The following is a 27,939-nucleotide window of genomic DNA, read 5'->3' as shown; positions in this document are numbered from 1 at the left end:
ACATCACTTAACTGGAGCGTGAGTTATACCACAGATAAACTGGTGGAGTTACCGGGAGACATAACGGTGTTTATTTTCAATCACACAGAAATAAACTCTCCTTGCTGCCATGGGGGATAGATGGATACAATTCCTCTCATCTCTATCGCTTATCTTTCTCCTGGAATGGACGCAAATATCATCTTTCAACCTGGACACAGAAAACGTCCTGATAAAGAACGGAGAGCCCGGGAGCCTTTTCGGGTTCTCTCTCGCTATGCACCGGCAGTTAGATCCGGTGGATAAGACCATGTAAGTCACCTTACTTTAAAAATACATGTAAAAATATATTTTGATTTGTTTTCTTTTGTTTTCCATTCCAGCTGTGGAACCAAATGTTTAACAGGTTACTGCTACTGTAGTCTACTTCACAGGCTCACAGGTTCTTTGCAAAAGTTTCTTGTCTCAACCTCATTCTTACCTTTAATCAGGAAATATCTTAATGAGTTCTCTCTAATTTAGTTGTCCAAATGTAGTTCAAGTTTCAGACTGGCATGTTTTTCTTACCGGTTCATTCTTGGTGGGTTTTCACTGCCCTTTGCAGGTTTGTGCCTGTCCGTAAGCCCCTCCAATCATACTGCAGTTCATGACTTAAAGGTAGACTCAGCGATATGACGGAGATGCAGAAAGTAAACAGAATAGTGGGTCAATTTCCGCAACAACTAAGGGCTTTGAAGTGGGAGGATCAACTTGTCTGCTGTTTTGGTGCCCTGATGAAGACAGCTTGTCTGTCGAAAAGTTGGTTATTTGGTCATAAAATTATTGCATCTGAGCTCCTAGAGTGTGGGGCTCTCCTTTTCTTTTCCAAGTGTTCTAGTCCGCTAGGCAGCACCTCGCTATAAGAAGTGTGCGTTTCATTCACCCTCAGATTGGTGCCCTGGCTACCACGCTGTGAACAGCATGAAGCGAACCTGTGCAGATACTATGTGTGACTGTGTGAGAGGGAAGTCTTGCATCTCACTCATCATAATATCTCCTGGGCTGCTGCTCATGATTTTTTTTATTTAACTAGGCAAGTCAGTTAAGAACAAATTGTTATTTACAATGATGGCCTACCTCAGCCAAACCCTAACCCAGACGACGCTGGGCCAATTGTGCGCTGCACTATGGGACTCCCAATCACAGCCGGTTGTGAGACAGCCTGGAATCGAACCAGGGCCTGTAGTAATGCCTCTAGAACTGAGATGCAGTGCCTTAGACTGCTGCGTAACTCGGGAGCCAACATCATGGTAATGTCATTTGGTGAAGTCTACCTTTACAACTAAAAAGTTTCCTGATTCCAAAACGATATATTCCTCTGCTCTACAGAGATTCATAAACTGGGTGGTTCGAGCCCTGAATGCTGATTGGCTGACAGCCATGGTATATCAGACCGTATACCACGGGTTTGACAAAATTTGCTCTAATTACATTGGTAACCAGTTTATAATAGCAATAAGGCACCTCGGGGGTTTGTGATAATGGTGATATCACAAACGTTGCGTCGTGCTTAAGAACAGCCCTTAGCCGTGATATTTTGACCATATAAAACAAACGCTCGGGCCTTATTGCTTAATTCTACTAGCTCCGGATAGAAATGGCCCTTTGGGAGTTTCACTTAGCCACAGATCAGGGTACTTTATTTATGGAGGTACTCAACATGATATTATTATTTTTGTCCCTTCCTGTGCACCATATGCTGTGGTTCTTCACTCCTCAAAGTAGAGTAAAGTGAACCTGTAGGAACAGAGCTTGCCATTGTCATTTGGGTCACATAAGGCAGTCTGGCCTCAGAGCCATACAAAACATGCTTTAAGTATTTCTGAGCCCCTCCAAGACATATTATACAGTACTTACTAATGGTCTAGTTACTTTAGACAGAAATGAAATTAGACAGGTTGGTCGGGGAGGATGGCTGGGGACAGCTGTAGTATTTTAGATAGCCCTACCCCTAACCCTTATTCTAAACTTAACCAAATTCACCTAGCTAACCTGCTACGTAAGTTCCCCTAACCGCCAACGTAAATTCTCCCCGTAATTCTCCTTTGTCGATACAGCTCAACAAGCAACCCGGTCTCAGTGAAAGACGTACAATACTATACGTCCACCAAGATGTATCATAAGTTATGTCATCCAATTCATATGCTATTTTACGACTGGGTAAGATGTATGATACTATACATCCAATAATTTGTATGATATTGTACGACCGCTATTCCATTCATAATGTAACATAACGTAATGTAATTTATGTTACTGAATGAGAGTCACAGATTTACATACAGAATAATATGAATTGCCCTGAGACCACGTTGGCCAAGGGGGTGGCGGCAGTACCAGCAGCAGGGACTATGTCATTTGTATCAGTCAGGGTCACAGTGGTGTTATGTTTAAACCATATCCATACAGTACATTATTGTCAAAAACCTGTTTCGAGCTAAGGCTTTATATCTTTTCCAGACAGTCTAATTGATGTGAAAGAACCCTTCTTTTGGCCCAGTAAAAGACCCACAGTGTGTGTGGTGTGTGTGTGTGTGTGTGTGTGTGTGTGTGTGTGTGTTTCCAGACCCATTCAATACCATAATGTTATACATGACTATACTGTTATGGACAAAGCATCATTGGAATGAATTTGCCTTTTAGAATAGATTCTACCCTTTTAACTAGGCCTGGAATGTTATAAGTCAGGTCTGTAACTTTCTGTAATGAGGAGAATTCTTAGATCTGACCTGAACTGGACTGAACAAACTCAATCACACAGTTTGCTCCAGTTTTAGACTGACTATATTTGAGGCAAGTGGTCATCAGCCCTGTGAACATTCAGGCAGTAGAGACAGAAACATGATTTCATACTCTGGCTTAAAGGGGTTTCCCTCAATGAGTTCTCATGTAGAAAAAATGACTTTAGTTTATACAGTTATCATATATAGAAGTTGAACTTCATCTAAACACACACACACACACACACACACACACACACACACACACACACACACACACACACACACACACACACACACACACACACACACACACACACACACACACACACACACACACACACACACACCAGCCACCTTTCGTTTCCTGGTCCAATGCTCTAACCGCTAGGCTACCTGCTGCCCTATGGTGTTTCCAGAGGCTACACTTCTTAGCTGCCTGCCTCAGTAGATCAGTTTTACAGAAATTACTGTCTGTCCTGCTGGGGGTGTGCTTTTTTTTTTTTTTTTTTTTTTTTAACAGTTTTTTACAATCACTGGCACTAATTTCGGAACCTTGATGCCATTTTTCAAAACTCTAGACACAAAACTCACAACCAATGATCAAAATGCAAATTTTTCAAAACTCTAAAACTTTTTCCAATTGCTTGGATACAATACACATAAAGCTAAGATAATTTGTTCATTGAACTAAAATCACCTGTTCAAAATGACACAACTTAACATCAAAGTATTACCATTTCAAAATGAAATTCACACACTACATCTGAAATTACTGTTTATTCATTTCATTACAATGATCTAACTATCAATTGATACAACTGCTCAAAATGATAAGTACCTGTTGCATTACTCTTAATGCATACTTTTATGGAAACTGACGAGGAATATTCCATGTTTAGATCATGAACGTTTCAGGATAACGAGATCCATTGACACCAATTACCGTGGAACATGAACCAATTGGACTAAATTATCTATGGATGTAATATTTCATCATCATTCTTTATCAGACACTGTTTCTATGGTCCCATGTACCACTTTTCCAGACCATGTTTTCAGATTTGACATTACTGTACACTCACCGGCCACTTTATTAGGTACACCTATCTAGTACTGGGTAGGACCCCCTTTTGCCTCCACTATAGCCTGAATTATTCATGGTGTTGTACGTTAAGAGATGCCCTTCTGCACACCACTGTTTTAAACAGCTGTTATTTGAGGATTTGTGGCCTTTCTGTTAGCTTGAATGAGTCTGGACATTCTCCTCTGACCTCTCTCATTATCAAGCTGTTTTGCCCACAGAACTGCCGCTCACTGAATGTGTTTGGTTTATCACACCATTCTCTGTAAACTCTGGAGACTGTAGTGTGTAAAAATCCCAGGAAGGCAGCTGTTTCTGAGATGCTGGAATCACCATGTGTGGCATCAACAATCATACCACGGTCAAAGTTGCTTAGATTACGCATCTTGCCCATTCTAATGTTTGGTCGAACAACATCTAAAGCTCTCTACTCTACATACTCTATATATTGAGTTGCAGGCAGCCACATGATTCGCTGTTCAAATGTAACCTTCGTTGATGAGCTAAATCAGGTCTGTAGAGCTGATGGCGTGACCTATGTCATTGTGTGGGATAATGTCATGTTCCACCATGCTCAAATGGTGCCAGCATGGTTTCAGGCCCATCCACAATTTACCACCCTGTACTTACCCCCATACTCTCCTTTCCTTAAACTGATTGAGGAATTTTTCTCCACATGGAGGTGGAAGGTATATGATAGACGCCCTCACGAACAAGCCACCCTTCTCCAGGCCATGGATGACGCATGCAATGACATCACGGCAGACCAGTGTCAGGCCTGGATTCGCCATGCCAGAAGATTCTTCCCAAGATGTTTGGCTAATGAAAACATCCATTGTGATGTGGATGAGAACCTGTAGCCAAATCCACAATGACAAAGTTGATGGAAATATAGAAGTACAGTAATCAATCTTTTGTTTAGCTTTTTACAGTAAGCCAGGTGAGGAACACTGCAGTTGATGTTTTACAGTAAGCCAGGTGAGGAACACTGCAGTTTATGTTTTACAGTAAGCCAGGCGAGGAACACTGCAGTTGATGTTTTACAGTAAGCCAGGCGAGGAACAATGCAGTTGATGTGTTACAGTAAGCCAGGTGAGGAACACTGCAGTTGATGTTTTACAGTAAGCCAGGTGAGGAACACTGCAGTTTATGTTTTACAGTAAGCCAGGTGAGGAACACTGCAGTTTATGTTTTACAGTAAGCCAGGCGAGGAACACTGCAGTTGATGTGTTACAGTAAGCCAGGTGAGGAACACTGCAGTTGATGTTTTACAGTAAGCCAGGTGAGGAACACTGCAGTTGATGTTTTACAGTAAGCCAGGTGAGGAACACTGCAGTTTATGTTTTACAGTAAGCCAGGTGAGGAACACTGCAGTTGATGTTTTACAGTAAGCCAGGTGAGGAACACTGCAGTTGACCGTTAACTGTTTTTTATTTTTTTGTAGCTAATTATTTTTGCTTTGATTCAAAGAAACCTATGTTGTGATTTTAATATATTTCATCAATAAATTTCATATTTTTTTCAATGTTTCCACTGTGTCTGTAGTATTCTCTCTACTAGTCCTTTTACAGTGATGTTTTTACGTGTAGTAGCATAATGAAACATGTATCACATATTTTGTACTACATTATTTTATGATTGTACGAACAACTACACAGTGAAACTATTGGTACCTTGTGTGTGGGTGATCTAAATGAATGTTCCTATGGTATTTCATGATAAATTAGTTATTTGAACCAATGATTCTGCAAGTGCAAGGTTTCTTTAAAGATGTGAATGCACAATGCAATGTTTGGAACATTGGACAGCCTGTGTTACTGTCACGCCCTGGCCTTAGTTATCTTTGCTTTCTTTATTATTTTTAGGTCAGGGTGTGACATGGGGGATGTTTGTGTGTTTTTGTCTCGTCTAGGGTGTTTGTATTGTCTAGGGGGTTTTGTAGAGTTCATGGGGTTGTGTTCTGTGTAGGTGTTTATGTAAGTCTATGGTTGCCTGGATTGGTTCTCAATCAGACAGCTGTCTATCGTTGTCTCTGATTGGGAGCCATATTTAAGGCAGCCATAGGCATTAGGTAGGTTGTGGGTAATTGTCTATGTTTGACGTTATTAGCTTGTGTCTGCACTTTCGTTTTGTAGCTTCACGGTCGTTTGTTGTTTTGTCTAGTTTGTGTTCGTGTTCGTGTTCGTTTTCATCTTCTAATAAAGTGAACATGTATTTATATCCCGCTGCGCCTTGGTCCTCTCTTTCACCTAAAGACGATCGTGACAGTTACAAGTGATGACCGTTTTGAGTTTTGTGTCTAGAGTTTTGAAAAATGAACACAAGGTTCTGAAATTAGTACCAAAGTGATTGTTAAAAACTAAGTAGGCAAGCCAGTTAAGGTGTGTGTTCCCTGGAACTGTTTCCTGCATCCAGGGTGTGTGTGATGTGAGCCATACACCTGTGCCACGCCCGACAGGCACGCCAAGATCTGCCAACCTGACTCATTTACAGTTCTATGCCCTACAGGTGTGTGTTTGCGTAAGTGTGTTTTAGATACCTGCAGGCAAGGGAGGAACTGGCTTGCAAGGTGTGTGTGTCTCAGGTACATGCGGATGTGCAAGGGATCTGGAGCGCATGTGTATATGTTATGTTCCAAAGTCTGTCAGAACTCTGCTCTATGTATGAGAGAGAGAGAGAGAGTTACTGAAAGAATGAGAGTTACTGAAAAATCGAGAGAGATGAGAGAGTTACTGAAGAATGAGAGTTACTGAAAGAATGAGAGAGAGAGTTACTGGAAGAATGAGAGTTACTGGAAGAATGAGAGAGAGTTACTGAAAGAATGAGAGAGAGTTACTGAAACAATGAGAGAGAGTTACTGAAACAATAAGAGAGAGTTACTGAAACAATGAGAGAGAGTTACTGAAACAATGAGAGAGAGAATTACTAAAAGAATGAGAGAGAGAGTTACTGAAAGAATGATAGAGAGTTACTGAAAGAATGAGAGAGTTACTGAAAGAATGAGATAGAGGGGAGGAGGGGGGTGAGTGAAAGCGTATGACACACTCCCCGTCTCCCTCTCACACTCCATGTCTCCCTCTCACACTCCCTGTCTCCCTCTCACACTCCCTGTCTCCCTCTGACACTCCCGGTCTCCCTCTCACACTCCCCGTCTCCCTCTCACACTCCATGTCTCCCTCACACTCCCTGTCCCCCTCTCACACTCCCTGTCTCCCTCACACTCCCTGTCTCCCTCTCACACTCCATGTCTCCCTCTCACACTCCATGTCTCCCTCTCTCACTCCCTGTCTCCCTCTACAAGTTTCTGCTATGCACTGATTCAGGATCATCTCCTGTTTTAAGTTTTAAGGAGGGTTTTCTGATCATAGACTACAGTAGGGGCATGACTAAGGGGATACCTCTTCTATCCGCCTATTCTCCTGACTTCCTGTTAATGTATGTTCACGTGCGTGTGTCAGTGGAGGCTGCTGAGGGGAGGACATAATCATGTCTGGAACAGAGCGGAGTGGAATGGCATCAAACACCTGGAACCATGTGTTTGATGTATTTGATACCATTCCACTCATTCCGCTCCAGCCATTACCACGAGCCCGTCCTCCCCAGTTAAGGGCACCAACCTCCTGTGGCGTGTACATGTACGTATGGCAGGGGGCAACACGAAGGATCCTCATTGTTCTGAGATCAGTGTGAAAGCAGTCATCTGATTACCTGGGCTCAGGTAGTCACCCAGGCACAGACATACTCACACACAGACATACACCCTGCCTAGTTGCGTAAGCTGTTCAGTTGAGTTTTGGCCACATTAGATTTTCTTTTAGACTATTCAGCGAAATGTTCCCAAAAAATATAAGAAATTAGGTGGTGTAACAGAAACTTTATACTAAACTAACACTAATTAATCCGTATGTGAACTTTACTAAAGGAGCACCATTGTGAGAAGTAGAGGAGCGATGCTCCCTCCAGACCCAAAGTGCCCCTACCCAGAAACGAGATACCTTTTTATGAAAATCTGGGAATGTTTGGCCTTGTAAATATTTCTGGTTGATCTCAGGGAATGTAATATAGTTAGGAAGGGAAACTGTTAAAACAGTTTGAGTAAAGTAGCAGCAAATATGTTGAATGAGCAACCGATAAACATAGAAGCTTCACAAGTTTGACGAAATTACCTAATATCTTATATCTTCATCAGAACGACACATTTCACTGCACCTATCTGGTGATAATAACAAAGAAAACATGTAAACACACTTTTTGTAAGTAGGTAGGCCTACTGTCCTCTTCAAGTTAAGCTGGAACAAAGACTATGATATTCTGACAAGATAAATGTCTCTCCGCCCTATCAATGTACCCAGAGCTACATATGGCTATAGCGGTCTGATAATACAGGACTAGTAAAGGCCCAGTGCACTACTTTTGTGAAAAAATATTTTCGGACCAAAAATTTTTTCGCCCGTGCTACAGACGGCTATATCAGTCCGTTAATACAGGACTGGTAAAAAACCCTTTGCACTACCTTTTGTAAAAAAAATTATTACAAAAATTAGATAAAAAATATGTTTATTACTATAAAAACATTTATTCAGATTTTTCAGGGGGTGCTGCACCACCCTCAGCACCCCTACTTCCCGCAGCTATGTCCTCTTGTCTGAGGTTCCAAAAAATAAGCCCAGTGTGTGTGTGTGTGTGTGTGTGTGTGTGTGTGTGTGTGTGTGTGTGTGTGTGTGTGTGTGTGTGTGTGTGTGTGTGTGTGTGTGTGTGTGTGTGCATGAAGGGAGGGGAGTGGAGAGGGCTGTTGATAGGCTGGTCCTCATTGAGAGTACTATTGATAGGCTGCTCCTCATTGAGAGGACTGTTGATAGGCTGGTCCTCATTGAGAGTACTGTTGATAGGCTGCTCCTCATTGAGAGTACTGTTGATAGGCTGCTCCTCATTGAGAGGACTGTTGATAGGCTGCTCCTCATTGAGAGGACTGTCGATAGGCTGCTCCTCATTGAGAGGACTGTTGATAGGCTGCTCCTCATTGAGAGTACTGTTGATAGGCTGCTCCTCATTGAGAGGACTGTCGATAGGCTGGTCCTCATTGAGAGGACTGTCGATAGGCTGGTCCTCATTGAGAGAACTGTTGATAGGCTGCTCCTCATTGAGAGGACTATTGATAGGCTGCTCCTCATTGAGAGGACTGTTGATAGGCTGGTCCTCATTGAGAGGACTGTTGATAGGCTGCTCCTCATTGAGAGGACTGTTGATAGGCTGGTCCTCATTGAGAGGACTGTTGATAGGCTGGTTCAGATTATCACAGGTTGTCATAGTTTGGTGCTCCACATTGGGACAGATCTATTGGCTCACTGACAGATTTGTATGATGACCTCTTTGTAAACTGGAGGTCAGACAAGGACATAGAGTGCTATTTTAGATGTGTGTCTGTGTCTATCAGCCATGTTGTAATATTGCTGGTTGGTGCTATGTGGGCCAAACTTCTGTCTGTGTCTGTGTGTCTCATGTGTGCGCGTTTGTTTCCTGTATCCAAACATGGCATTGTGGTGTTTGTTACAGGTTGCTGGTTGGTGCTCCGAGGGCCAAAGCTCTGAGAGGTCAGAAGTCAAAGGTCACAGGAGGACTCTACAACTGTGACACCACTTCTTCCAGCTGTAACCGCGTGGAGTTTGACAACAATGGTGAGCTCACCTCTGAACACACACTTCTTTTCTGTCTTCATCTTTCTACACAGATCCTTCCAAGGAATTTGTCTGTTGGCAGAATGATTTGATTAAGATTTTATGATGATTTTGTGTGTGTAGAGAACCTGAATACTGAGAGCAAGGAGAACCAGTGGATGGGTGTAACAGTGAACAGCCAGGGACCAGGAGGAAAGATTGTGGTAAGTGTGTGCACACTTTCAAACTGATTGGCCATTGACTTGACTGACAGCTCCATTAACCAATCCCTCTCCTATCTCTCTCCAGACGTGTGCCCACCGCTACCAGCTGCGTCTGTTTGTGAACACGCCCCAGGAGTCTCGTGACATCACAGGAAGGTGTTACGTGCTGAGCCAGGACCTGACAATCAATGCCCGGTCTGATGAGGACGGAGGGAACTGGAGGTTCTGTGAGGGGCGGGCACGCGGGCATGAGAGGTTTGGCTCATGCCAACAGGGTCTGTCTGCCACCTTCACTAGGGACTATGAATACCTAGTGTTTGGAGCTCCTGGAGCATATGACTGGAAAGGTAGGGGTGTGGAGTGTGAGTGTGTATTCCTGGATTCAAAACCCTAGACAAGATCAGATAACTTTCAGGGTTTCAAGTTGTATTTGTCACATGCACAAGTAAAGTGAGATGCTTAACTTGCAAGCCCTACCCAACAGTGCAGTATTCACAGGCATGTCACCCGTGATACAAGTCAGTATTGGACGTCCGTCCATGTCTGAGGACGTTGGGAGATGATGTGGAAACCGGCCACTATGGGCAACAGTGAGCGCTGTAACGTTCAAGTAGAGGTAGGGTTAGGGGTCAGGGTAAGGTTAGGGGATAAGGTCAGGGTTATGTCTGGGTCAGGTGTTAGAGGTAGGGTTAGGGTGAGGGGTCAGAGGTTAGGGTTAGGCAGATTAGCATAGTCCGCATGGGCTCTTCCTCTCTCAATCATATTCAAATGTATTAACCACAGTGACCTCTGCTGGAAGCAAAACGAAAATGATAAAATGTCAAATTTTGATTAGGGTCACATCAACATGTACGTTACTTTTTTACTTTTATTTTCAGCTCATGATTCATATATTGTATTTATTATGTGTTATTTATTACGTGGTATTTATTACGTGTTAATTTTTCATTACTTGTTAATTATTTATTACGTGTTATTTATTTATTGCGTGTTAATTATTTATTACGTGTTATTTATTTATTACCTGTTATTTATTTATTACGTGTTATTTATTTCCTGTTATTTATTTATTACGTGTTATTTATTTATCACGTGTTATTTATTTATTGCATGTTATTTATTTATCAAACGCTTTTCCATTTATTATATGCTTGTGTTGAGATTTTTGTCCTCATCTTCTCATCTCCATCCCCCCTTTCTTCACTTTCCTATCCCTCATCCTCATCCTCCTCTCATTTCTTCTTCTCCTTTTCCCTCCCTCCCTCCCTCCCTCCCTCCCTCCCTCCCTCCCTCCCTCCAGGTATGGTGAGAGTAGAGCATAAGAACAGCACTCTGTTGGAGATGCGTTCGTATAAAGACGGGCCCTATGAGGTGGGCGATGAGAACCAGTTAAACCCAGACCTGGTCCCTGTGCCCCCTAACAGCTACCTGGGTAGGTACCCCTGCTTTGTATCATCCCTCATCCCTCTCTGGCTCCCTCCTCTCCCTCCTCAATGTGTGCTCTTCATGACCAGTGTGTCCAGCTCCAGCGTGAACCGTTTGTGTACAAGTCACTTCCTCCCCAGGTTGCTATGGAGACTGATGTGACAGCCAATAGCTACTTAGAATTGTAAGACTACCTGCGTGATGACATCATCCTCTCCAGAGCCAATAATAAACATCGCTCCGTGCCCTAGTCATCATCAGGCACAGTGGAACATTGTGCTAGTCATGAGCATCGACCTGAGCTAGGTGTGGTGCAGATGCTATAACTCACATCCACTTCCAACCAACCGGGCTTGAATAGATCTATATGATGGAGAAATCAGTGAATCTGTACAGCGCCTAGCTTTGGCCGATCCGAATGCAACATATTGGTGTCATCAGTCGTGTTGGGAATGGGTTGGTGTTTCTGTTTGGTTTGGTCCCTTCATGTTGTGTCATGCATGGTCAGCACAACATTATTATAACATGATCTTCTATTGCTTGTCCATCTACATCTACAGCCACAGTCAGTCACTGGCTGCGTTTACACAGGCAGCCCAATTCTGATCTTTTCTTCATAAATTCATCTTTTGACCAATCAGATCAGCTCTGAAAAAGAGTTGATGTGAAAAGTTCTGATGTGAAAGACAAACTAATAGGAAAAAAAACAGAATCGGGCTGCCTGTGTAAACTCAGTCAGTGTTCCATCCATATCTGTGACCATGCAGTGCATCAAACATTTAGTAAAGCACCATCTCACCTGAAACATGTCTGTATCTATGTGGACATACATTGACTGACGGATTGATTGATTGATTGGTGAATTATCTCTCTCCTATCAGGCTTTTCTCTGGACTCAGGGAAGGCCATCACGAAGAAGGGTCAGCTGACAGTGGTTGCAGGGGCTCCGAGAGCCCATCACAGCGGAGAGGTGGTGTTGCTAAAGAAGGAGTCTGATGAGTCCTCCATGCTGTCACCAGAGTACATCCTGGAAGGGGAGGGGTTAGCCTCATCGTTCGGCTACGACCTCGCTGTGGTGGATCTCACTGGAGACGGGTATGAGAAGACAAGACCATGATACTATTTCCAGGGCCGGCGTAATGAGCGGGGCTTAGGGGGCCTGGTCCACCCTACCGTACCTCCTTGTCTGTCCAAATAACATATTGAATATTGATCATTTATTTGACCGAGACTCGCGCAGACAGAAAGAAGCTTCAATCTCAGAAAGCATCCGAGCGAGCGAAACAGCACCCCTCTGTCTCAGTATGTGTAGAAGAGTATGGCATGTCATACTTTTTCTGACCAGACAGAATCAGATACACGGGCTACATATAGTAAGACAGAGGGGCGCTGTTTCACTTGTTAGTTTCAGCAGAGAGGAAGAGGTGAAGTGAGAGGGCTCACTCTCGCCAAAATCTGTCCAGAACAAGTCCAATGCGTTTTTATGGGCATAATATGCAGACCCAAGTTTGTCGCCTGCCTTCCCGCCTTTGGGACAACAACTCCCATTGTTAGGGCGGAAACATGAGCATCTTGTTATTATATACAGATCTTTGGTTTCAGACTCTTGCGAATTTAAAAAGAAAGTTGGCAGGGTACACAGTGCACTGTTAGGTTAATGGCTTCCCCTTAAGTAAATTGATTTATATAATTACTACGGTCAAAGTAAAAACATTCAAAATACTTCACCAGAGAGCATGACTTAGCCACAGAGGTTCATTAGCTTGTTTTTAAAAATAGCTGTGGATTGTTTCAAATCACAAGTGTGTAAGGCTATGCTTATTTGGCAATCCCACAATTTGGGTATTGTGAATTGCAATATACCTAGCCGATTGAGTTGCGGCTGTCAGTGAAAAGCATCTCAAATCTGTGTTAGATAATGTGTCTTGAGTATAATAAAAAAAAATGCAACGAGGAGAGGGGTGTGAGGCGAAGATATGGCGCATCTGTCAAGGGGTGCGTAACTGGTGGCATGGAAGTCAAACGCAGGAGAGCAGAACTTGGTAAATAGCCGGAGCCGTTTAATGTACATAACTACCGGCATACAAAAATAACAAAACACATGGGCACAAAACCCGTATCGCACCAGTCGCATAAAGCACACGTACTGACAATAAACAATTCCCTGTTTAAAGGTCTTACTTACATTGGCTATGGAGAGCATGATCACACAGTCGTCTGGAACAGCTGGTGCTCTCATGCATGCTTCAGTGTTGCTTGCCTTGAAGCGTGGATAGAAGTCATTTAGCTTGTCTTGTAGGCTCGTGTCACTGGGCAGCTCGCGGCTGGGCTTCCCTTTGTACATAAAAACATAAAACATAAAAACGTGCAACAAAGAAAAACCACAGTAAATTACCCACCACCCTAATGTGTGAATAATACAAAATCACCAGGGCTCTGTCTCACTTGAGAGCCGACGGAGCGGACACAGTACTGATCGATGGTCCTGTGAAAGTACATCGTACCTGAGAAACGGGAAACATAGGAATAGACACCATCCATGGTACCATGCACAATTGGTGGCACCTTAATTGGGAAGGACGGGCTCCTAGTAATAGTTGGAGCCGAATAAGTGAAATGGTATCAATACATGGTTTCCATGTGAACACGAAGCCAATACAGTCCCATCAGCGGCAGCCCCACTCCTCGTCTCCTTCAACTTTTTCAGATTACGATCATACCGGTCCCAAATCTTTCTCCATGTTTCTTTGACATCAGTGTCGTTGTAAAAATTTTGTGATATCCATGATATCTCCCTCCAGCTGTTGTCTTTTGGGCACTTGTCCAAATATACAACCACATCGAAGGGTTATAAAGGCTATTGTATGTCTCACTAGTTTGCACAGACGCTCCTCAAAACTGGACAGAGACATAGACATAATTGTGAGTATCAAATCTAGAAAAAAAAAGCTCCAAAAATGAAGCGTGTAAGTAGTAGGAAGCGAATTAGCAGAATGTTAATCTCTTCTGGGTTTACACCACAAGGGATACTGGAAAATATGTGAGGTAGACACAGGGGCAGGACTTCGGTTGGTCAAACTCACTGTTTGCGTATTGCCTGTAGACCCATATAGGTGGATGCAGTGGACTGAGATGCTGTCAAAGCAAAACAAAACAGATTCTCTAGCTTAAACTGACGGATTTTGATGGGGATTGTTTTATTATGTTACTTAGATTGATGCACCGGTGTGTCAATATACTCTAAGAGGATTTATAGGCCTACTGCTGCATTGGCCTATACTGTAGGCTATCGCTGAGTTTTATGCGCTCATTTCTTGAGCTGTCAATGATCCACCATGTATCAATGTGTCCATATGACTCTGGTGCTTTTGGCCTTAGCTTCATTTGTACTTTCGACTCTTTATCATTTTACTTCAGATTTTTATGATTAACCACATGACAATGAGTTTGAGAAACAGAAACGTTATTATTGAAATGAAACTGTTCCACGAAAATGCGTATATAAATTAATCATAACTGTCACGCAGATCGGTGTAAATGGTAGAAGAAATTGTAAGCTTCCCCAAGCTTCCCCAAACTTGAAACGTGAGCTGCCTATGGTCTTTACTATTACTCCCATAAAATAGTTGCACATAGGAGGTCCCGTGAAAAAACATGCCCGCCTATGGAATTTCTCTCTTCTCAAATGTATCTCCCTTCATCAATAAGGCAAATCTATACACTACACTTCACCTGTCCATCTATCCATCAAAGACAGAATATCATGGTCCGTTTCTCTCTCTCCACAGTGGAGAGTATCATGGCCTCTCTCTCTCCACAGTGGAGAGTATCATGGCTTCTCTCTCTCCACAGTGGAGGGTATCATGGCTTCTCTCTCTCCACAGTGGAGGGTATCATGGCTTCTCTCTCTCCACAGTGGAGAGTATCATGGCTTCTCTCTCTCCACAGTGGAGAGTATCATGGCTTCTCTCTCTCCACAGTGGAGGGTATCATGGCTTCTCTCTCTCCACAGTGGAGAGTATAATGGCTTTTCTCTCTCCACAGTGGAGAGTATCATGGCTTCTCTCTCTCCACAGTGGAGGGTATCATGGCTTCTCTCTCTCCACAGTGGAGGGTATCATGGCTTCTCTCTCTCCACAGTGGAGAGTATCATGGCTTCTCTCTCTCCACAGTGGAGAGTATCATGGCTTCTCTCTCTCCACAGTGGAGAGTATCATGGCTTCTCTCTCTCCACAGTGGAGGGTATCATGGCTTCTCTCTCTCCACAGTGGAGGGTATCATGGCTTCTCTCTCTCCACAGTGGAGGGTATCATGGCTTCTTTCTCTCCACAGTGGAGGGTATCATGGCTTCTCTCTCTCCACAGTGGAGGGTATCATGGCTTCTTTCTCTCCACAGTGAGGGATATCACAGGTTATCTCTCTCCACAGTGAGGGATATTATGGCTTGAGCCTCTCAGATGATCTTTGAGATGAGACAGTTAGTTCCTTGTTGAGACGACATCTTTCTCCGTTTCTCTGAGTCATCTCTCTCTCTCTGTCTCTCTCTTGCTCTAGGTGGCAGGATATCGTGGTGGGAGCCCCTCAGTTCTTTGAGAAGGATGGAAAGGTGGGCGGAGCTATTTATGCCTATATTAACAAGGGCGGAGTCTGGAGTAAGCTCACGCCCACCAGGATAGATGGACCTCAGGACTCCATGTTCGGATTGGCTGTAGAAAACGTGGGAGATCTGAACCTGGACGGTTATCAGGGTGAGGGGGTATGCATAGCGGTGGGAGGCATGGTTGCTGGAGGTGGTGTAGCACAATAATTTTGGCAAAATGATTTCAATCTGAACAGACATAAATCAAATAATTCAAAATACTACACAGAAGAGCATAATTTAAAAGAAATAGCTGTGGATTAAGTTTTATCACAAGCACTTACAGTCTGGAAGGCCACAAGTTGGGCATCAGACAGGTCAAATATAGAACAGCTTGTTGCGTTGTGGCCATAGATATAATCCATAGTAGGATTTTGGAACCTCTTACCCTACCACTTTGACTGTTAAACTCACTGGTACACTAACATCGGATGCAGTCCTAACTTGAATGGGAACTGCCATCTATGTGTTATATTTCTATGGTTGGTTGCGGCTGTCAGTTTGCCTTTCACAAATTTCAAAATACAATCGTGAGAAAAACGTGGGTCTACCGTTTTGAAAGCAAATGCCTACTGCTGGAAAGAGAAGACTAATATTTCTGTAGAAGCTAACTATTTTTTTCTCAACAACTTTTTGAGCAATTCTGAGTGAATAGCAGCTTATTTTGAGATATTGGTACAAGTGCATCGGCTATCACCGGTGAGTAGACTATGCTGACTTCATCTTCATCATTGGGTGAGTCAGTGTCACTGGAAAGTTTATTTTGTAGCCTACTGTAGCCTATACTATACACACCATACACCATATATCAGGGTTTCTGTTAGGAACGTTTGGCACCGGACAAATGACTGGGAAGATTTTCATTCATCAGACATTTGAGAAATGTACCTGTCATCCATATGTGTTGGCTGCATAACCCATTAGGGTGTCCACCCACACAGCCAGCGCCATCAATAAACCAGGGATGTTGGCCAAATGAGCCACATTACATCCTTACAAGCAGCCTAGAACACATTTTTAAAACACTATTCGTTGTGTTTTGATGTGTAGCATATCCAAACAACCCCAACATGCTGTTCTTTAGCTTTGCCAGATACAGTAGGCTACTGTGTCTGCTATATAGATATAGGCATACAGAAGGAGGCAAATTCATTATCTTTCGATCATAATATTTTTTTTATACAGATAAGCATTATATTGTTAGATTATGGAAGTAACTCTGGTAGGCCTAAAACATTCTCCCTCACCTTAAATGAATGACAATACATTGTTTATAGGGAAAATAAAAGCAGGGTATTATATCTCAGCAAACACAACATTAGTTTACAGTTGGAACTTAATTTGGCCCAACAAAATGAAACAGAATGAAACAAAACACTTGTGAACTGTCAGGACCCGGTGTGAGAAACAGTCACTAATAGTCGGCAGAACCCAGAAGATGAGGCAGACACAGCAGTGCTAGAGATGGTGGTTTAATAAAAGGAAAAGATCTTCAGGCAAAGAATCTAAATCCACAATGACAAAAATAAAGCCAAGAGGAAAAAATGGATATCCTCCAAAAATACAAAGAAACTCCACAAAGTGGTAAAAATAGCAGGGAACAAACAAACCTCAAAAGACTAATAAAAAATAAACAAGAACTAAACCAGAGAACCTCTGGAAAATCCAACAAGAGAAATATATGTTCACAGCAAGGCTGGGGCTGGGGCTGGGGCTGGGGCTGGGGCTGGGGCTGGGGCTGGGGCTGGGGCTGGGGCTGGGGCTGGGGCTGGGGCTGGGGCTGGGGCTGGGGCTGGGGCTGGGGCTGGGGCTGGGGCTGGGGCTGGGGCTGGGTGCTAACATACAAACACTGAGCAAAGAACTGAGGAACACACAGGGTTTAAATACCAACAAGAAAACGACACACAGGTGCAAACAATAATTAGAGCAAGGAAAAAACAAAAGGTTCAAAAAAGGTGCAATGGGGACATCTAGTGACCAAAAGCTGAACAATCCTGGCCAAATCCTGACAGTGAACTGCTTTAAACATAGACAGACTAGTGCCTACTTAACCCTACAAATTACAACAATAGGCTAATGATATTTATTTTACAAAAGGCCTACTTATAACCCATCTCAAACTAAATATCGAGCACACAGATATAGGCATACAGAAGGAGGCTTATTCGTAATTTTTTAAATCAGAATTTAAAAAAATTAAATCTAAGTATTATATTGTTAGATTATAAGAGTAACTCTGGTGGGCCTAAAACATTCTTCCTCACCTCAAGTTCAACTGTCGGAGTGAGTTGCCGTCATAGGCCTGCAGTATAACAGGCTAATAACCACACCAAACCTTCAAAACTGTATTAACAAGAAAGGCTAGAGCATAACATACCCAAATGACAGAAATAGACTAATGATATTTATTTTACAAAAGTGATACTGATATATCTTAAACTAAATAAGGAGCATACAATTGAAAACACTTCATTTAGCCAACAAAAATGTCTCAACAGAATGAAACAAAACACGTTTTGAATATTTAAATAACTGGTTTAGATTAATGAATAGACCTACAATAATAACAATGATATTCAATAATAATAATAATGAAACAAATTATTATAAATTGCATCCTACCTGAAAAGTGATTTGCACAGTAGCCTGCATTTGGCCATTTGTGTGTTAAAAAAGAATAATTAGCTAATGTCTTCAAACATGTCTATGAAGTACAACTGCATGACGTGTGTTTCTAAAAGCCCTTTTTTCAGACCCTGTTGAAACATGTTCCTCATATGTGGAAATCCTAAAAATGCACCTATGTGTGTGTGTGTACACACATGTCTGTCTTTGCCTTTGTGTGTGTATGTAGACAGTGTGTAATCCTGACTCTCTCTCTCTGTCAGACATTGCTGTGGGAGCACCATATGATGACAGTGGGTCAGGGAAGGTGTTCATCTACCACGGCTCAGCTCAGGGCATCAACATCAAACCGGCACAGGTGTTGTCAGGGACGCCATCGAAGACGAGGTTGTTTGGTTATTCTCTAGCTGGTAACATGGACCTGGACAAGAACTCGTACCCTGACCTGGCCGTAGGGTCCCTCTCCGACTCTGTGTTTGTCTACCGGTAACCATGGCAATTGATCATCTATTAGTCATCTACCCCACAATGTTTTGTTTTAAATACATTCCATTTGTTATACTTTTTTTGGGCCACTTTCTTGACTTTTAAACATTTGACTCTGTGACCCTGTGATGTTACTCCAGAGCTCGGCCAGTCATCAACATCCAGAAGGTTGTCAAGACAACGCCAAAGGAGATTGATCCAACTAAGAAGAACTGTGGCAACAACATTTGGTAAGATTGCTGTGTGTGTGCTGCTCATCTGCATGTGGAAAAGTATAAACAATTTAAACCATATTCATAAATACTCATGACTTTGTGTTCCCAGCTTGGAGGTAGAGGCCTGTTTCTCCTACACAGCCAACCCGAAATCCTACAACCCCAAACTGAGTAAGACAACACCTTTTGTGTTATGATTTCAAAATAAATAATTCTATGGGCTTTTAATGCTTTAGATCAGCATGCAATAGTAACTGTCCCTCTCTTTCTCTACCTTTCTCTCTTCTCACTTCCCCCTCTCTCTCTTTTGCTCTCTCTATCTCTCTGTCTCTTGCTCTGTCTCTTTCTCTCTCCCCTCCACAGCGGTGGCGTACTCCTTTGAAGCGGATGCGGAGCGTAGGAAGAAGGGTCTTCCCCCCAGAGTGACCTTCTCCACACGTTCCAGCGAGGACCATGACTACGAGTCCACTGGTGTTCTCACCCTCAGTGCACAGGGCAAGAAGGAGTGTATCACTGCCAAACTCACTCTACAGGTACTGCATCACAACTCTCAAAACTAGTGACTGTTAACAGTCTTTCACCAGCCTTGTAGGTGAAATGTGGACAAGTCTCCTCTAGCCTTTGTCAGTAGTATGTCATTACCATGCAGTGGTGTAAAGTACTTAGGTAATATTACTTTAAAGTAGTAATATTACTTAAGTAGTTTTTTTGGGGGGGGTATCTGTACTTCACTTTACTATTTATATTTTTGTCAACTTTTACTTTTACTTCACTACATTCCTAAAGAAAATAATGTACTTTTTACTCCATACATTTTCCCTGACACACAAAAGTACTCGTTACATTTTGACAGGAAAATGGTCTAATTCAAACACTTATCAAGAGAACACCACTGGTCATCCCTATTGCCTTTGATCTGGCAGACTCACTAAACACAAATGCTTAGTTTATAAATTATGTCTGAGTGTTTGACTGTTCCCTTGCTATCCGTCAATAAAAAAAAACGAGAAATGATTTATACTTTAACTTTAATTTTTGATACTTTAGTACATTTGAGCAATTCCATTTACTTTTAATACTTAAGTATATTTAAAACCAAATACTTTTAGACTTTTACTCAAGTAATATTTTACTGGGTGACTTTCACTTTTACTTGAGTCATTTTCTATTAAGATATCTTTACTTTTACTCAAGTATGACAATTGAGCACTTTTCCCACCACTGTTACCATGTATATCTGATCTGTACTCCGTGTGTCTGTCATCAACAGGAGAACATTAAGGACAAGCTTAGGGGAATCCCCATTGAGGTTGCCGTGGAGATACAGAACTCCAAAAGGAAGAGAAGAGCGCTTCCAGGGCTCACGCCCATCCTCGACTCCAACCAGCCTATCACGGCCAGTGCTGAGGTATCCAATAACAACCGTAACACAGTCTCCTATTAGGCAGCTTTGGGTCACCTACTGTATGTGGCAGAGTTATACAACTGTTGCCTGCTCAAAGCATGTTCCCTCTGTATTAGTATGAGTTTGTATGATTGGCATGTTGTTCCCTGTGTGTGTAGGTGAGTTTGTGTGATTGGCATGTGGTTTCCTGTGTGTGTAGGTGAGTTTGTGTGATTGGCATGTTGTTCCCTGTGTGTGTAGGTGAGTTTGTGTGATTGGCATGTTGTTTCCTGTGTGTGTAGGTGAGTTTGTGTGATTGGCATGTTGTTCCCTGTGTGTGTAGGTGAGTTTGTGTGATTGGCATGTTGTTTCCTGTGTGTGTAGGTGAGTTTGTATGATTGGCATGTTGTTCCCTGTGTGTGTAGGTGAGTTTGTATGATTGGCATGTTGTTTCCTGTGTGTGTAGGTGAGTTTGTGTGATTGGCATGTTGTTTCCTGTGTGTGTAGGTGAGTTTGTGTGATTGGCATGTTGTTTCCTGTGTGTGTAGGTGAGTTTGTGTGATTGGCATGTTGTTTCCTGTGTGTGTAGGTGAGTTTGTATGATTGGCATGTTGTTTCCTGTGTGTGTAGGTGAGTTTGTATGATTGGCATGTTGTTTCCTGTGTGTGTAGGTGAGTTTGTGTGATTGGCATGTTGTTCCCTGTGTGTGTAGGTGAGTTTGTATGATTGGCATGTTGTTTCCTGTGTGTGTAGGTGAGTTTGTATGATTGGCATGTTGTTTCCTGTGTGTGTAGGTGAGTTTGTATGATTGGCATGTTGTTCCCTGTGTGTGTAGGTGAGTTTGTGTGATTGGCATGTTGTTCCCTGTGTGTGTAGGTGAGTTTGTGTGATTGGCATGTTGTTTCCTGTGTGTGTAGGTGAGTTTGTGTGATTGGCATGTTGTTTCCTGTGTGTGTAGGTGAGTTTGTGTGATTGGCATGTTGTTTCCTGTGTGTGTAGGTGAGTTTGTATGATTGGCATGTTGTTTCCTGTGTGTGTAGGTGAGTTTGTGTGATTGGCATGTTGTTTCCTGTGTGTGTAGGTGAGTTTGTGTGATTGGCATGTTGTTCCCTGTGTGTGTAGGTGAGTTTGTGTGATTGGCATGTTGTTTCCTGTGTGTGTAGGTGAGTTTGTATGATTGGCATGTTGTTCCCTGTGTGTGTAGGTGAGTTTGTATGATTGGCATGTTGTTTCCTGTGTGTGTAGGTGAGTTTGTGTGATTGGCATGTTGTTTCCTGTGTGTGTAGGTGAGTTTGTGTGATTGGCATGTTGTTTCCTGTGTGTGTAGGTGAGTTTGTGTGATTGGCATGTTGTTTCCTGTGTGTGTAGGTGAGTTTGTATGATTGGCATGTTGTTTCCTGTGTGTGTAGGTGAGTTTGTGTGATTGGCATGTTGTTCCCTGTGTGTGTAGGTGAGTTTGTGTGATTGGCATGTTGTTCCCTGTGTGTGTAGGTGAGTTTGTATGATTGGCATGTTGTTTCCTGTGTGTGTAGGTGAGTTTGTATGATTGGCATGTTGTTTCCTGTGTGTGTAGGTGAGTTTGTATGATTGGCATGTTGTTTCCTGTGTGTGTAGGTGAGTTTGTGTGATTGGCATGTTGTTTCCTGTGTGTGTAGGTGAGTTTGTATGATTGGCATGTTGTTTCCTGTGTGTGTAGGTGAGTTTGTGTGATTGGCATGTTGTTTCCTGTGTGTGTAGGTGAGTTTGTGTGATTGGCATGTTGTTCCCTGTGTGTGTAGGTGAGTTTGTGTGATTGGCATGTTGTTCCCTGTGTGTGTAGGTGAGTTTCCTGAAGGAAGGATGTGGCAGTGATAATTTGTGTCAGAGTAATTTACAGCTTCAGCACCGCTTCTGCTACAGAGAAGCCAACAAGGACTTCCATCTACTACCTATGTGAGTAGAACACATTAACCTGTCACCAACCATCACCTGGGTGAATGGAATCAATGCTGACATAGTCTGCTGGTGTCCTTGCAGGGAGAACGGGGTGCCAGTGGTCTCCCTTAGCGACCAGAAGGACATCGCCCTAGAGATCACAGTGACCAATAAGAATGGAGATGATGCTCATGAGGCAGCATTGGTTGCCTCCTTCCCCTCCTCTCTCTCCTACTCCGCCTCCTACTCTGCACCCAAGGCAGTGAGTTACCCCTCTCTCTCTCTCTCTCTCTCTCTCTCTCTCTCTCTCTCTCTCTCTCTCTCTCTCTCTCTCTCTCTCTCTCTCTCTCTCTCTCTCCTCTCTCTCTCTCTCTCTCTCTCTCTCTCTCTCTCTCTCTCTCTCTCTCTCTCCTCTCTCTCTCTCTCTCTCTCTCTCTCTCTCTCTCTCTCTCTCTCTCTCTCTCTCTCTCTCTCTCTCTCTCTCTCTCTCTCTCTCTCTCTCTCTCTCTCTCTCTCTCTCACTCCACTCTCTCTCTCTCCTTTCCCTCTTCCATCTTTTAGACTGGTACTGAATTGTGATTGGCTGTTTGTTGTTGATTGCAGGACAGGCAGGTGTCCTGTGTGGCCAATAAGAATGGCTCTCAGGCAGACTGTGAGCTGGGGAACCCCTTCAAGCGAGACTCAGAGGTGAGAGACACCATCAGCTAATCATGATCACTAATGTGAGTGTGTGTGTGCGTGCATGCGCTAACATATCACTCTGTTTGTTTAGGTGACGTTCTACATAATCCTGAGTACAGCAGGCATCTCCCTGAACACCACAGAGCTGGAGATAGACCTGAAGCTGGAGACGTGAGTAGAGTACACACTCCTCTGTCATGTCTATAATGAAATAGATATGGATTTTACCAACAGTGCTGATTTGATCTCTGACCTTTCAGGACAAGTGACCAGCAGAAGGTGGGCAGAGTCAAGGCCAAGGCCAAAGTGGTGATCGAGCTGCAGCTGTCCCTCACAGGGTAAAAAAATATTATTTGCCAGCTGCTCACTTTAATGTGCTTTTACACGTGAGACCTCCCAACATCTAAACTTTAGTAAGGTGTTGTGTGTGTTTGTGCTCACAGTGTACATGTTTCCCTAGAGTGGCCAAGCCTTCCCAGGTCTACTTCACTGGAGAGGTCAAAGGTGAGAGCGACATGAAGTCAGAGGGAGACATCGGAAGCCCGATCGAGTATGAGTTCAGGGTAAGGATCATGTATTTTTATCTATTTTCATAAACACACAAAAAAATGAAAAAAAAATACATAAACCAAACAGGATTATTCATATTTCACTAAAAACTGAACTGACCTGTCCTTTGATCTGTCTTTTGATTGACAGGTGATCAACCTAGGGAAGCCCCTGAAGACCTATGGCACCGCCTCCCTGATCATCAATTGGCCGAAAGAAACTGTGGAGGGGAAGTGGATCCTGTACCTGGTGAAGATGGACTCCCAAGGTCTGGAACAGATCACATGCTCTCCAGAGAGAGAGATCAACCCACTCACTGTCAAAGAGGTTAGCAAGCACTGGGCGGTCAAACTCTAACACAAAGTCAAACTCTAACACACTAACAGTCCCAAGTGTTCATACACAGTCAAACTCTAACACACTACACTAACAGTCCCAATACAGTTAACTCTGTTGTACGATGCTTACCAATGGAAGGTTTGTTCCAAATTACCATGCATCTAACTTCTGTTACACTGTGTTCAGGAGAGTAGGAGTAGCAGGAGGAGGCGAGCTGTAGGGGAGACAGACAAACCTGAGGGAACCATCGCACTGCTGACTGACAAAAGGAAATACACTACTCTGGTAACACAACTCTCCTTCTCTCCCAGTTGATCAATGTTGTTAGTCGTGTACGAGCTATCCTGTAATATGGTGTGTGTGTGTGTTACAGTCGTGTGAGGATGGGGCAAAGTGTGTGGAGATTCACTGCTCCCTACAGGGCCTGGACAGTAATGCAGTCATCCTGCTCAGATCTCGCCTCTGGAACAGCACATTCCTGGAGGTAAGACACGCACGCATACACACACACATACACACACACACACGCACGCACGCAAGCACTCACGCACACACACACACCTCGACACACACCTCTTTGATATTTGACTGCACCTCAATCCCCTGTCCACACTCATGTCCCTCTGTGATTCCCAACAGGAGTACTCTAAGCTGAACTATCTGGACGTGATAGTGAAAGCCTCTCTCAGAGTGGACGGCACAGCTAAAAACATGGTCCTGAGGAACGCTGAGACACAGGTACTTTATCAGTTTCACATTTCAACACAAAACATATTTCACTTTCTTTTACTTTCTATTGATGCTTGATTGATGTTGTCTTTCTCAGGTGAGAGTGACGGTGTTCCCGGAGCGTCGTGTGGCTCAGTACGGAGGACTGCCATGGTGGATCATCCTGGTGGCCATCTTGTTAGGACTTTTGCTGCTCGGCCTGCTGGTCTTCCTGCTCTGGAAGGTAAGGCAGCATGGGGGAGCACAGAGAAACTGTTTACAGTATATACAGTGCCTCTGGAAAGTATTCAAACCCTTTGACTTTTTCCACATTTTGTTACACTACAACCTTATTCTAAAATGGATTAAATAAAAAAAATCTTCAGCAATGTACACACAATACCCCATAATGACAAAGTGAAAATAGGTTTTAAGAAAGTTTTGCAAATGTATAAAAAAAATATATAGAAATACCTTATTTACGTAAGTATTCATACCCTTTGTTTTTAAGCCATGGATTTCGAATCCCTTAATATTATTGTTGGATCTAATTTTAACAGCTAACATTTCGATGGCAATAATAAATAGATATGCTGATAGCAGACAACCTTGTTTTACTCCTCTTGACAGTTTAAAACTTTCTAAGATGTTGCCATTATTTACTATTTTACACCTAGGGTTACGATACATGATTTTAACCCATTTTATAAGAGATTTTCCAAAATTGAAATATTCTAGGCATTTATATATAAACTCCAGTCGTACTTTATCAAAGGCCTTTTCAAAGTCAGCTATGAATACCTATCATGAGAATTATGTTCTCCAGGTTCATAAACCAATTCGATTAAACTACTCAGTCTGCTAGCCAGGATTTGTAAGATACTGGAATGAAAACAGACAGAGGCCCAGTCTAAAATAGTCAAATGTTTATTCACGAGAGCGCTGGTTAGTTGTACAAAACCATTAATTTTATACTAGCTCCTTACGCACATACTCATGCACACAAACAGAATTCATACGCACATACATTTGCACACAAACAGTAGGTATCCTACACACATACTGTCCTGCTACCCAGCCAACAAAGATTAGGGACCGTGAGAATCACTCCCTGTCCCCAATCTCTCTGTGGCCCCTAGCCAAGGTCGGCACCGAATCTTGCTCAGACAGTCTGTGTTTAAGACACTTTAGAGACATATTGTACAGCTCATATTGTTTTTCCCTAATTCTGACTAAAACTACACACCTCATTAATTATACTTTTACTGACTATACCTAAACAAACCCATCAGATAATAAATGTATGATTCTAATCAATTTCATACAGTTATAAGGTTTCAGAGTGGGAATTATTTCATCATTATCTTTCAACATTTAAATGACTTTAACAATACCAGGCCTGGTTCCCCAGATATTTCATAGTGCTCTATTGTTTCCAGTACTTGTCTTTAATTATCTCCAGTGTATCGTCCATGTAAAAAACCTGTCTGATTAGGATAAATAATATACAACAATACCTTTTTAATTCTATTCGCCAAGCATTTAGCTAGAATTTCTGCATTACAACACTGAAGTGTAAGAGGCCTCCAATTTTTTAAATGGACTGGTTCTTTATATTTACCACTTGGATCCTGTTTCAGTAATAATGAAATCAGACCTTCTTGTTGAAAGCACTTCAAAAGTTTTGTATACTTCCACTGGTATGGCATCCAGCCCTGGAGTTTTCCCAGCCTTAAAGGCTTTAATTGTATCAAGAAGTTCCTCCTCTGTAATTCGGCCTTCACATTCATTTTACATTGTTAATAGGAAAGAAATCCATACAATTAACTTCGGTTAGTGGAGATGGATGAGACTGAAATGAAAACCTATGCTTAAAGTACTTTACTTCCTCTTTCAAAACATAGTTTGGTGAATCATGAGTGACTCCATCATTTTTAACAAGTTCCAGTACATTATTTTTGGTAGCATTTCTATGTTGAAGATCCAAAAATAATTTTAATAATATTCCATCCAGTTTGTATATTTTGATACTATATTACACGGGATCTTTCTAGAATAAGTTCCTCCATTTCTTTGAGTTTTTCCTCTAACTTACAGTACTCTGAGCCTCTATGGTACAGTTTTTATTGTTATCTATCTATACTGTTAATCCTTCCATTTCCTTTGTTAATGTGGACTCTTTTGACCTAAATTGCTTATAATATTTTTTTGCACACACTAATGCGTTGCTTCTCTCTAGTGTGGTTTCTTCGGGAAGAAGAAAGAGGATGCCCCACCCTCTGACAAAGAGCGATTGACGCCGTCTGATGCATAAAGAGAGAAAGAGAGAGAAAGAAGCTGTCAGTCTCCAGGGTAAACACATCTAGACCCATCTTCAGTGTACATGCCTGGTGGGGCACAGAGTGGCATGAAGGATGGACGGGCCCAGTGGAACATTGCAGACTAACTCTATCGCAGGAGAGGAAACCGCTTTTAATAAAAGACTGGCAGTAAAGGGGCTCAGCGCTATGAAATCAAATGCAATGCTATGATGATGACTACTATGATGATGGATTGAAATGTTAAGAGCTCAGCTTATAGGTTTCTGTAGAAAGCACTTCAAGTTTCTGCTTAGAAATATCTTTCTTTCCAACTGTTATGGCTGAGTTATGGACTGTCTACATGCATGGCCATCCCGGATTGATGCTTTGGTTGAGAATCATTATGACATGTTCATCTATCACCCCAAAGACCCTGCAGCTCTTTCTCAATCTCTGTCTCTGGTTTCTGGTTCTTTGGTTGCTATAGGAACTTCAAGCACTTCCCTTTCCTCTTTCAAAGCTCCTCGACTGCTCTCATTCTGGTTTATAGCATCTTTCTGTTTGTAGGACTATTGGTGGCTCTGTAAAAGCACTTGCAGTGCCATACTTAAAGGGATAGTTCACCCCTAAATCAACCTTTCTCATACGCTTTCATATTTTGAATTCATAAATTCAGTTTGGGGAATGAACTATTCCTGTAATGGCAGTGAGATGTTAACAGGTTAACAGGTTAATTAACGCGTGTTCCCAGCTACAACGCATTGCAGATAAAAAAACAAGGAGAAAGACCAACTGGAAATCCTGGAAATGAAAGCCTGCATAACTAGCTGGAATGAGAATGAGTTACTTTTAATGATGGCAGAATGCTGGATCTCCCATTCCCACAGACATTCCCAGAGACACCGAATTCCTACCTAACATTCCACAGTCTTCCTCTAACCATTCCAAGGCTTGTCTCCGAAGTGTGGATATTT

General features: G+C 42.6%; 1 protein-coding gene across 1 annotated transcript; it reads left to right on the top strand.

The window, feature by feature from the left end:
- Window positions 1-27,820, top strand: LOC129813918 (integrin alpha-6-like). The gene is made up of 24 exons (XM_055866540.1): window positions 1-291; window positions 9,376-9,497; window positions 9,621-9,700; window positions 9,786-10,047; window positions 11,001-11,132; window positions 12,007-12,220; window positions 15,680-15,873; window positions 18,653-18,875; window positions 19,016-19,105; window positions 19,200-19,261; window positions 19,454-19,623; window positions 20,361-20,498; window positions 22,294-22,406; window positions 22,491-22,650; window positions 22,992-23,075; window positions 23,161-23,240; window positions 23,330-23,407; window positions 23,530-23,632; window positions 23,769-23,945; window positions 24,144-24,242; window positions 24,331-24,441; window positions 24,597-24,695; window positions 24,784-24,909; window positions 26,905-27,820. The coding sequence occupies exons 1-24, from the start codon at window positions 110-112 to the stop codon at window positions 26,977-26,979; spliced, it is 3,174 nt and encodes a 1,057-aa protein (XP_055722515.1). The 5' UTR covers window positions 1-109; the 3' UTR covers window positions 26,980-27,820.
- Window positions 27,821-27,939: the final 119 nt, after the last annotated feature.

Source organism: Salvelinus fontinalis, chromosome 17 (assembly GCF_029448725.1).
Source record: "Salvelinus fontinalis isolate EN_2023a chromosome 17, ASM2944872v1, whole genome shotgun sequence".
Lineage (NCBI taxonomy): Eukaryota > Metazoa > Chordata > Actinopteri > Salmoniformes > Salmonidae > Salvelinus > Salvelinus fontinalis.
Note: the sequence above shows the minus strand (reverse complement) of the source record. Positions and strands in the feature narration are given on the sequence as shown.

Bases quoted from the DNA above. Each gene is read 5' to 3' on its own strand.
- LOC129813918 (XM_055866540.1), top strand. From the start codon at position 110: ATGGGGGATAGATGGATACAATTCCTCTCATCTCTATCGCTTATCTTT. The intron at 24,442-24,596 runs GTAAGACACGCA...GATTCCCAACAG, and splicing joins GGAACAGCACATTCCTGGAG to GAGTACTCTAAGCTGAACTA. The intron at 24,696-24,783 runs GTACTTTATCAG...TGTCTTTCTCAG, and splicing joins TGAGGAACGCTGAGACACAG to GTGAGAGTGACGGTGTTCCC.